The 12,103-nt window shown below is 35.9% G+C and overlaps 1 protein-coding gene across 1 annotated transcript; it reads left to right on the top strand.

The window, feature by feature from the left end:
* The first annotated feature begins 5,149 nt into the window (after nt 1-5,149).
* Nucleotides 5,150-7,224, top strand: LOC113318953 (putative F-box protein At1g47765). Its single transcript, XM_026567250.1, has 2 exons — nt 5,150-5,302; nt 5,586-7,224. Exons 1-2 carry the CDS (start codon nt 5,256-5,258, stop codon nt 6,901-6,903), a joined length of 1,365 nt encoding a protein of 454 aa, XP_026423035.1. The 5' UTR covers nt 5,150-5,255; the 3' UTR covers nt 6,904-7,224.
* The last annotated feature ends 4,879 nt before the right edge of the window (nt 7,225-12,103 follow it).

Here is a 12,103-nt window from a genome sequence, read left to right as displayed (position 1 = left end):
ATCTGGCTTTCCTTAATCTATTCTCATGATTACTCTGACGCATGGCCTCTTCAATTTCTCTTTCTTCAGCGTCTTCTCTTCTTCTTCTACGCCTTTCCCTTTCAGCTCTCGCACGTTCTCGAATGGAAGTGTTTCTCGCTTATTCTTCTTCACGTGCATATTGATCCCTTAATATTTCTCTACCATGTAATAGAATTCTCCCTTGTTCCGGATCATCTTCTCCGTTATTATCTGATTCATGGTGAGTGCGATGACGTTCGACTGCATCTTGAAATATGTTGATCCTTTGTCCTTCATTTCGGCGACGGCGTTCGCGTGGTTGTTCATATCGTTCATATACTGTGCGTCTCTGGTCGCGTTGATCTTGTATATTATCATCTACTTGTAAGTTCTCATCAATATTACCTAATGTTTGCTCTCGCCTGGCATCTCTTCTATTAGATTGACTTTGTCTTGATGAACTCCTGATCTCCGTTCGTGCAATCTGAGATTCTCTTGTCTTAAATCATCATTCTGACGTATCAAATTCGCACGCTCTTCATTTTCTCTTTATCTTTCTGCAATCAATCTTTGTCTAAGTTCTTCAAGTATCATATTTTCTTCATTTCCTTCAATCCTTCCTTCATCTCTAGTTCTCTGTGTTTCTTCTTCGGTAGAATTCGTATGTGCAGTGAATACTCACTCTATCATAATCAATATCATTATTTTGCTCTTGTGTACGATGTAGTCCATTCGGAACATCATTTCTTTGATTTTCTCTTTCTCCTTCCTCTAATTGTTCATGAATTTCACCTCTTCTTCGTTCGGCAATTCTTTTACTTCTTCTGGGTGCTGCCGCTTGCTCAATAGTAGATCTGATTCTTATCATTTTCACTTTCTTGTATTAACAAAAGAAAGACTATTTTGAAAAGGATTGAAAAGATGCGATGATAAAAATCTCAAATGTTTAAGAAAAGTGCTAAATCTTTAATTCTGGAAATTTGATTTCTAAACGGATTCAGCAATATGATATATCACTCCAAGCTGTTTCTCGCGCCAAAATGTAGTTGCAGGAAATCCTAAACCATATCCATTCAATATTATATAATTCTCAAAGTAATCATGGTGAAAATCATTCGTTTATTAATCAAGATCTTGAGATTGAATATAATATATTACAAAGACTTTACTTGTTCTCCAAATAAACTTTCTCTCTCCTAATTTCTTGTCTAACACTCATCTTAGAGATTCCCCTCAAATCCTCAATACATAGTTTCCTTCCCTTTATATAGGATATTACATAGTGGATGACAGCTAATAGATCCCCTATTTTCGGAATCACTGTGTGTTACAATCGCTCATGTACATTCGCTCAACTTCGCACACTTACTCCTTCGCACAGATCATCACACTTTACTCATGACTATGCTGACATCATTAAATACGTCATCCTTATTTTAGTATGTGCGATGGTCTTCGCTTGTATTAGACGACCTTTATATCACATGCATAATGAATGTGCGATATTTCACTCCTACAGTTTTCTAATCAGTAACATAAGTTTGATTAATCCATACTCAACTGGCAATGCGACAGAATGATGTCAATAATGATACAATGCTTGGGGAATTTTTTTGCTTTCGTTTCGTTTACTCTAACTAATAACAATCACTCGGTAAAATGTAATAAAGTACATTTTTATTCTGGCATTATCCATATTTCAGTCTTGACATATGTCTGCTGCATTTTTTGCAAAAATGCTTTGTACCCCGCGGCCCTCCCCCAGCCCTCCCCACACTCACATCACAATTGTAAAGGCCCCCCTGCTAGCTCCAGCGGCCCGCAAAAGAAAAAATTATGATGGAGATCTGCCAGCTAGTGGGGAAAGAAGGTTGGGGGAGATAGGCCGGGGGTCTGTAGCAGCGTCGCATTTTTTGTTCTATACCAGACACTTGCCTGACATAATAATCTTTTGTTTTAGTATTTTTTTTAAAAACAAAGAAAAAATGTTTGTTTAAAATTAGGGCTTTCCTTTTACAATAGCTGGTCTCTCGGCATTAATCATATATTATTTTATGACGATGCATGGAGAAGGATGGCTGAGGTTCCGCCTTGTGATTTTGCAAACTCATTTGTTTATCTGAATGGTTCTATTTATTATTGCACCTCTAAGTTTAGGAATGGCAATTGGGGTAATAATGATGCTGTATTAGTTGCATTTGATGTAGGTAGTGAAAAGTTCAGAACGATTACAATCCCTAATCTCATCTCAATAACCTTATCGACGTCCCTATTTGTTAGAAGTGGATGGGCACATAGCTATATATCTTGGGGAACGAGTGATTTTATTGTCAAGCTCTGGGTATACGGAGAAGATACCGGGTATGATGACAAGGGGAAGAATACTAAAACTAATAATTTTGGTAATCTCGGGGAAAACTGGACTGAAGATGCTATCACATTACCTTTTCCTTGGGACAGTAATCTAAGTTGGGGGTTTTATACTGGTTCAGGAATGCACCAAATACTCATACAATCTGTTCAACGGTTTCATAATGGAATAAACTCAGGAATGCACCAAATATTCTTACGACCTGAAGAAGAAGACAATCACCGAAAATGAAGTCGGTGGGATCCCTTCTTCAATCCCAATTGGCTTCAACTTTTGCAGAAAGCCTGTCTCCAATTCAGAAGCAGTATTGAGGCACCTCACTCAAATTTTCAACAAGAGCGTGATTCTCATGCTGTAGTGTGACACTCTGGTAAGCGTTCCTTCTTTTTGAATTTAGTTACATTTTTTCTTATCAAGCTAAATGAATGTTGTTTGGGTTGAGGTTCATGGAAGAGGCTCCGGTAGCAGTGTCGTATCTTATAACTCCAAAGACCTCGTCACATTGATATTCCCTGCTTCTTTTGCGAATTGGTCATGTATTTGGCCTCCTAGGAATTAGTTAACTAGAAAAGTGAAAAACAGTAAAGAGTCACTTTGGATCAGTATTGTATCAAAATCACAACCTGGTCTTGAAAGCCATAGGATTTTGATATCCACGACAACAAAATAATCTGAACCAAAAATCGCTGTATCTAGTTTCTGAATGATAGGAAAGCAGGGTTTCAATGACAACCAAACTTATCTAGCTTGTTGAATGTAGATATCATCTATAAATATTACATGCTTGTTTGTTGGTGATTTTATTTTGTTTGATGAATATGTTAGTTCTAATGTACAATAACCATTTCGTCTTTTCTTGCTGATAATCTTGATTCCTTGTTCGGTAGCTCAAGACTTTTGTTTTCTTCCCTGTTTTCACCTTTTTAGTCTTGTTGCGTTACGTTTACTTCACTGTACAATTTTTTGTGTCAGTCAAATATATGAACACATTAATCAGCAATTGAAATTTTGGACAGCCTGAGTTGCATAATGATTCTGGCCTTATTTTGTTGAGAAGTTCATTATGTTTGGAATCGGCGTGAACCCTAATTGAAGCTGGCCAGTATGCTAATTGGCCAATATTCCTGCTGCATAGAACTAAAAGTCTTTTGGGTAACAGTCCTATATGGTACTCTAACCTCTTTTTGGACCGTGGATATATGCTGTAAATGTTTCCTAATTGGCAATCAAAAGTTTACGACTTGACAGTAATGAATGGTGGTGTAATTCGGAACTCGGGAACCTCTTTTTGGACTACAAATTATATATGCAGCTAATAAAAAGAGCACCGAAATTTAATGAATTTTCCTCCCTGGCTGTACATAATGTTTAACGAATGCGTCTCTCAACTTCAAATCTTTCTGATCAAAAAGAAAAGAAAAAAAACAGAAAAAAACTTGGAATTTTACGGAAAACTTGTTGTCTGTTGTTTTCTTGTCGAAAATGCTTTATACCCCGAAACTTTGCCCCCAAATGTTTTTCCCGTGAAATGTCGTCACCTTTGTGGCTATCTCATTACTAATGAACGAACCCCATGTTTGCTCCAGAACCAATTAGAGAATGACACATCAGGGGAAACATGTGAGTGAGGTATGTAAAAAACGAAACGGAAAATGAGTCGTATTTTGTTTGTGTTTTAGATCCATATTTAGACGGTAGCCATATGTTTATCTCTTAGACCCAAGAATTCAAAATCAAGACCTAATTAACTAAAAAACTTAAAAACGAAAATGATATATCCACCGAACCAATTCCACCGAGTTTATACTGTGTGAGAGGGATGGCGGGGCTCATTTCTGCTCCACCCCTATCCCAATACAGAGAAGAGACATTTGAGACCCTGCAATTCCCTCTCGGGACAGTTTTCAGTTAAACCCTTTGGTGGATATAGAATCATCCATGTAAAAAATAAAAAATAAGTCCAGATTTATTTTTGGATTGTGAAGGCCGAAGCCTAGTTAGCAATTCGGAGAATTATTTGCAAATAGTTTCGAATCCGAATTTTATTCGTATTAATCGGGTTCGAATGCAACTCCGATCCATCTTCGCGACTTTTCTGAATCTACCGAATTATACGCGAATTTTCCAAATTCCGATCTATACGGAACGTGTAATTCGTGTGATTTTTATATTAATTAATACTCAAATAATGTGTAATTCGGGTGATATTAATTAATACTCAAAAAATGTTTGAATACAAAGGGTATCGATGCGACGTCCAACTCCGTGAACGGTTGGTCTAACCATAGTTCCACTTGCTAATTTTTGATTAAGAGTTTATATATTATCCACATAACAATTTAAATCATAGAATTCTATGTTCCCCGACTACTCTTCTTAAAATATTATAATATACTACAACTAGGCTTTTAAAATTAGAAATATCTAAAACGAATTTTGCACGTACATATGCCGTTCCGAATTATCCCCGAATTAGAAATAATTGACCGAATAGTGAACCGAATTTATCTTCCGTCAAAACGAATAATACGCGTACGTATGCCGTTCCGTACGTTTTTCGTATACCGAATTGCTAACTAGGGCGGAAGAGTGTTGGCGTCAGGTGGAGAGTACCAGAAACGTTTTTGTTAGGTGTAACTTCTTTTCAGTAACACCGTGGATGAAGAAAAGTAACTGGGAAAAATAATGTTACGCCACTACACGTGTAACATTTCCGAGGCATGCATATATGCAAGCGATGTCTTTATTTTAGACCTCTTTCTTTCCTGTTTCCTCCGTATGTGATCTTCCTGTCTCTCTCTTGTTCAAAGAATTAGAATCCCCAATTTTCTTTTAGGGTTTTGAAGTTTGTTTATCAGGGCATAACTGGAGGAGATCGATCTTTATGCTGCAAAACAAGGGTGATTCTGTAAATCAATTGCAGCAAACACTGTAAGTTTAAACTGCAAATCTCGACTTTATGTTTTCTGAAGCTTTATATCATCAAATTTCCGTTCCCACTTAATTGTAAGTTAGAATTGCTCCGAAACTAAAAATACTATCATATTTGAGAAATTTATTGGTCTGATTTCAAAAAAAAAATGGAGAAATTTATAGTTAGTGGTAATACTGAGAACAGTAGCGGTAGTAGTGTTGTTAGTCTGATTCCTAGGGCGGATAAGTGTGTAATTAGTGGTGATAATAAGAATACATATGTTTCAAATACTATTGGCAGTGGTAATGGTAGAAGTAGTGTTGCTGTTGATGATGAAGATATAATCAAATGTGAGATACTAAGTCGACTACCTGTTAAGTCCCTTATGCGTTTCAAATGTGTATCTAAAACTTGGCTGTCACTAATCGAAGAAGATCCATGCTTTGCTGATTTACATTTTGAACGCTCAAAAGCACGTCCAGCTCTCCTTTTGGTGTTTCCATTCCCAAGATGGCTTCCAAGTAAACCATTGAGGGCCAGCAATGAGTTTGTTTTAACAGCCAGTCTAAGTGGAGATGGAAGAAAAGCAGAAATACACAGTATACTGAACACCGAATCATTCAGTTGCGCTGAGGTTCGCGGACCTGCAAATGGTTTGGTCTGTTTTGTTGACAGATTAATGTCTAACGTTCGCGTATACAACATCAGCACTAGAGAGGTCACTTGTGTTAGATCAACATTTATGCCCAAGGCATGCTTTTATTTTGGCAGGACCAATTGGTATGGATATGAAATTGGATTTGATCCGGTCAGTAAAAACCACAAAGTATTGTGTGTTTGCCGTAACAATCGGCAATCAGGTCAGAACCACCTTGGTGATCAGCATATCGTTTGCGAGGTCTTGACTGTAGGAGATAACGTATGGAGAAGGATTGATGAGGTCCCGCCTTGTGATTTTAACTTCTTTTCTGGTTCTGTTTATGTGAATGGTTCTATTTATTACCTCACCTCTAAGTTTATGAAGGGCGATTGGGTTGACAGTGATGCTATCTTAGTTGCGTTTGATGTGGGTACTGAGAGTTTCAGAATGATTCCAATCTCTAATCTCTTCCTCAATAACCGGCCCTCTGATCGTTATCCACGTGCCAGCTTGCTAGAAGTGGACGAGCACATAGCTATATCTTGCAGAATGAGTGCTTATATTGTCAAGCTTTGGGTATACAGCGGAGATACTGAGTATGGTGATAATAAGGGGAATAGGACTAAAACTGCAATTCCTGGTAATCTTGAGGGGAACTGGACTGAAGATACTATCACATTACCTTCTTCTTGGGACTATAATCTACACTGGGGGTTCTACACTGGTGCGGGTATGCACCAAATACTCATAAAATCTGTTCAACGGTTAAATGGAGGAATAAACTCTGCCACTCTTTATTCTTATGACCTGAAGACGAAGACGTTCACAGAAATTGAAGTCAGTGGGATCCCCTCTTCTATTCCAGATGGCCGGTGTATTAAATCGGCTTCAACTTTTGTAGAAAGCCTTTATCCCATTCAGAAGCGGAGAATCAGCAGTGAGGCTCCTCATTCAAATATTCAACAAGAGACCGAGTGACTCTCTAAAAGTCTGACAGTCTGGTTAGGGTTCTTTACAGTAGATGCAGGGCGGCTGCGGAACTGATTGGAACCGTGTAGGAATCTGTATTTCTTGCTGGTAATTTCTTTTCCATAACAATGCCTATTGATCATGTTTCGATCTCAGTTTTCTTGTCAGTAACCCAAGTTTGATTAATCCATACTCAACTGGCAATGTGACAGAGTGATGTCATTAAATGATACTATGCTTTTGTTTTTTTGTTTTTCTTATTCTAGCGAATCTCTAAGTAAAATTGTAGTAGTTTTTTATTCTGGCATTATCCATTTTGCGGTCTTGACACATCTCTGCTGCCATTTTTTTGTTGTGTACCACACTTACCAGACAATAAAGTACCATTTTTTTTTGTTCATTTTGAGTTTTAAACAAGGCGTTCCTTTACAGTAGTTATTTACTCGGCACTAACCATTTTATTTGATGCGTCGAGTGCAATATATATGTCTCACTTTATTAAAACATCTTGATTTTTTCTTTCTTAATTTCATTCAGATTAATGGGAAATTGGTTTTCAGCTTTTCAGTCAAATTGATCTAATTCGACCCATTGATTTTTCTTACAACTGAGAGCTTTTTAAATGTTTTAATTCAAAGATTAAACAACACTGCAGGCAATCAAAGTGAAAAACTAAATCTTTCTTTTTAAAAAAAAATCCAGAAATTTGACTCAATTCAGGCATAAAAAATGCTTACTGGATTCAGTTCAGGTAAGAACCATTATGCCAACCACGAGACTTTCCACCAATTAGGCACCAAGTTATTTATTTCCACTCAACTTGGTGAGTCAACTAACTCTTTAACGACTCATTGAGTCAGCCATCGATGGATATTCTTTTATTTTTTGACAACAAGGCAAATTTAGAATGACCCTCACTAATGCAGTGACAAATCATGAAAAATTAAGCTAGCAAGGCCATTCCTATGACACTATTCCAATTACAAATAAGAGTATACAGTGAGATACCTTTAAACAAGAATCCTATTATTGGGCCGTAGGGGAGAGTTTTTGGGGGTTAAATGCTATGTGTAGTCAAAAAATGGATAGGGGGACTCAAGGTATATAAAAAGTCAAAAATACCCTTGCCTAAATTTTATTATTCATTGAAAAAAAACACTAAATTTATAATCTTCTCCTTCTCCTTTACAAATCATGATGAAGATCATTAAAAAAAATTAAATCTATTACATTCTCCCTATCCATCTCTTCTCATTGATAAATTGTGATAAAGATGATGATCATAGTTTCATCATGATGAGAACGATGGTCATAAAGAAAACCCAAAATTATTATCTTCTCTTTCTCCTTTTCATTTATAGATCATAATAAAGATGGTGATCATCATAAAAAGAAAAACCTAAGAAAACCCACCATTTATTTTTGCTTTTAAATGGTTAAATAATATAATTCTAATAATTTCGGGTTAAAAAAAAAACTTTCTGAAAGTATTTACGGCTGGGAGTTCTTAGATTCTCAGCCGAAAGTACATGTTTCGGCTTGGTTTTCCCAACTGAAATCAGTTTTCTGATGTTTTTGGTTTTCAGAACTAGTTATGGTTGGGAAAATCTAGCCGAAACTGTTGTTACGACTAGGAATACCCAGCCGAAATTGCTGTTACGGCTGGGAAAACCCAGCCTTAACTGGTTCTGAAAACAGAAATAATCGGAAAAATGATTTCGTCTAAGAGTTCTTTATTTCCCCGCCGTAAATAAAAAATACGGTTTGGAACACCATTATTTCCCAACCATTTTTTTCGTTCTACGGTTGGGTCGACAAATTATCTCAGCCGAAAACCAAGCCGAAGTGCAATTAAGGATGGGAAAACCTAGCCGTAACTGGTTATGAAAACCAAAAAAAAAATCCAAAAAAAAAATCGGTTGGAAAAACCAAGCCGAAACATGGACTCTCGGTTGGGTCGATAAACTATCTCATCTGTAATCTTGATTCACGGTTGGGAATCTAAGAACTCCCTGCCGTAAATACTTTCAGAAACTGTTTTTTTTTAACCCGAAATTCATTAAATTGGATTTTTTTAACCATTTAAAACAAAAATAAATAGTGGATTTTCTTAGTTTTTTCTTTCTATGATGATCATCATCTTGATCATAATCTTTGAAGGAGAAGGAGAAGAAAATAGTTTTGGGTTTTCTTGATCATCATCATAATCATGAAATTATGCTCGTCATCTTTTCACAATTTATGAATGAGAAGAAAAGGATGGGGAAAAGATAATAGGTTTAGTTTTTTATTTATTTATGATCTTCATCATGATGAAATCATGATCATCATCTTCATCATGATTGTAAATGAGAAGGAGAAGGAGAAGGAGAAAATTATAGATTTAAGATTATTTTTTTTAATGAATAGTGAAATTTAGGTAAAGGTATAATAGACATTAGGAATATGATGTGATAAAGGATAACCCTGTTTACTATTTCATGACCCTAAAAAGCCCCAAAAGACCATTAACTTTTAAAGAACCCACAATTGGGGGATGTCAAAACTAATTGGGGGATATGAACTACTTCCCCCAACCAATAGTGTCTGCGAAGGGGTGTTTTTAGGGGCAAAAATACTAAAATAACCTTCCCTCAAAATAAAAAACAAAAAACTTAAAATCAAAAAACAAAATCATATCCCCCATTTCCATCTTCACCTATTATTAATCTCTTTTAGGGGTAGGGTTTTGAAACCTAAATATTCTCCACTCCCTTTCAATCTAAATTTTTCCCACTCCCTTTCAAATTGTCTTCTCCTTCTCTGCCGGCTCCTCTCTTTGAAATCGATTTTTTTTTTACATTCGGAAGTGATGGAGACCATGCCGGAAGTGATGAAGACCATGCCGGAAGTGATGAAGACCATACCGAAAATGATGAAGACCATGACGGAAGTGATGAATACCATGCCGAAATTAATGAATATCATATTGGAAATGATGAAGACCATGCCGGAACACTAGTGGGTAATGGGTATTTAACTACCCACATACGAGACCCTCATTAATGGTAGTTGGACCGCTGACCATAAATACCGGTCTATGATATAATAAAAAAGACAGACTATATCCGAAAGCTTAATAAGCGGTCCCAGAATAAAAAAATTTATTTACCCTTGTATCCCTCTTAGAACTCCAATTCAGAGACCTCAGGCGTACGCTGCAGTTACTGTTTTAGATGTCTGATGAATGGCTGGAGATGTTTATGATTTGAGCCATTGATTGAGATGAGATTGGGAATAAGATACCTAGTTATTATCGAGGATAAAGATATCCTCTCTCTTTCTATATGTTCCTCATCTTTCTCCTCTTCACACCCACTACTCACTCACATCCATCTCTTCTCCAACTTCAGCTCGTCTTTCTCCCTCCATCCACCACCGACTACCTTCACAGCAATCATCAATCTACCAAACCCATGAACAACACCAACACTGATCTTGTTCTTATTCTTCTTCTAGTTTTGTTTACCAAAAGAGAAAATAAAATCACCAAATTCCATGAACAAAAATTCATGTCTATATCCCCTAAATCAAAACTCTAATTTCATATGAAAATCTACATTATTTGCAGAGGAAACCAGTAGATCTCAAATTATGTTTAGATTTGGAATGAAATTAAGGATTTGATTTGGGAGTTTTCTTAGGGTTTCACTAAATTGTGTTTGTTGAAATTTTCATTAATTTTTATGTTGATTTGGTATCAAAATTCTTGGGATTGGGTTTGATTCTGCAAACGAAGGCATTTAATTAGGGTTTGATTTCCTTCGTCTACAACTACCAATTTTGTATCTTCGTTTTTTATCATCACAATCAGAAAACCCTTACTTTCTCCCTCGAAAATCAACAGGTATAAACCTTAATTTTTCTCATTTCTCACCTGTCACTACTAACATTCTTCTGAATTTTTCACTCTACTATCTATTTTTAGAGATCTTAACTTTAGATATGATTAATTTGTGGTTTTTATTTGCATATTGTTTAAGAGTTTAAACAATTGTAGATGTTTCTTACAAGGTGAGAAGAAAACAACCCCTTTACTTTTTAAATATAGGGTTTTAGTTCTCTTTATTTTCGAGGATTTTGATATATTTGGGGATTTCTTTCTGTGTTTAGTATTGAGTTCGACCCTGAAGTTAATAAACAAATAACCATATATTTCTATTTATGCAATTTATTTGTTTGATGAAATGACAAATAGAGTTTTGATGAGTATCTAATATCTTGAAGTTTTGTGTTTTTTTTGCTGGATGTATAGGCAAATGCACAGGAGAAACTTATGATCATGAGGACTAGTTGTTGAATTCGGAGTCACTGCGTAAGTATGATTATGGAAGAGGAGCTTATGGTGGTTATTCAACTCGGAAAAATTGATGCAGGAGAGGACAACATGGGGAGTTCTAAGGGTTTGATAATATCCTTTGCACACTTGTTTTATGTTTATTTACTTGATTTGTCAATTGCACTGATATTGTTACATTGGAGATGAGTATCATTATTCTAGATTATTACTAATGCAATAAATTTGGAAACAATTTTGTTTCATGGGACCGTGTTAGTTGTGGAGTGGTTTAGTTATGTATTTTGCACTTCATACCCTACAGGATGGTGTGGATTTTATGTGTTATTCAATTCTCGATTTATGTTGTAATACACTATAACTGTGTTTAATCCTTAGCGTAACATCTCTACAAGCAATGTTATCTTCTTTACGGCCGGTCTGCTCTAGTAATGTGCAATATTAGGAGGAAGTTAGAATAATATAATCCTTGTCACATTAACATATAAAACATTTTATTGAATTCTGATTTTTCAATTTTTGATTTCAATTTATGTGAATTAATGGTATGAATTTTGGCATTCAAAATCCCCTTCACCTGCTAGACGTCAACCAAGGCCTGTACTTCCTTTTTATGGTGATTTATTTACTTAACATGTGACACCTTTAGAAAACTTGGTTCAATTTTTTCCTGTTGTCGCATCTGCTAATTATTACGTGATTGTTATAGAATAAGCTTGGGGTTTGATAGACCAAAGAAGCACATTTTTTACACTCGATATAATTTGTGGTTAATCCATGTTCCATATTCCAAGGCCTGGTATAATTTTGGTGGTGGTATTGTTTATGAATATATTTAAAGTGATTGTAGACAAAAAGATTTCATGGGTTTGC

This window comes from Papaver somniferum, chromosome 1, assembly GCF_003573695.1.
Source record: "Papaver somniferum cultivar HN1 chromosome 1, ASM357369v1, whole genome shotgun sequence".
Lineage (NCBI taxonomy): Eukaryota > Viridiplantae > Streptophyta > Magnoliopsida > Ranunculales > Papaveraceae > Papaver > Papaver somniferum.
Note: the sequence above shows the minus strand (reverse complement) of the source record. Positions and strands in the feature narration are given on the sequence as shown.

Excerpts from the sequence above, each read along its gene's own strand:
- LOC113318953 (XM_026567250.1), top strand. The coding sequence starts at position 5,256 with ATGCTGCAAAACAAGGGTGATTCTGTAAATCAATTGCAGCAAACACT. Across the intron at positions 5,303-5,585 it reads AATCAATTGCAGCAAACACT|TGGTAATGGTAGAAGTAGTG; the intron begins GTAAGTTTAAAC and ends TACTATTGGCAG.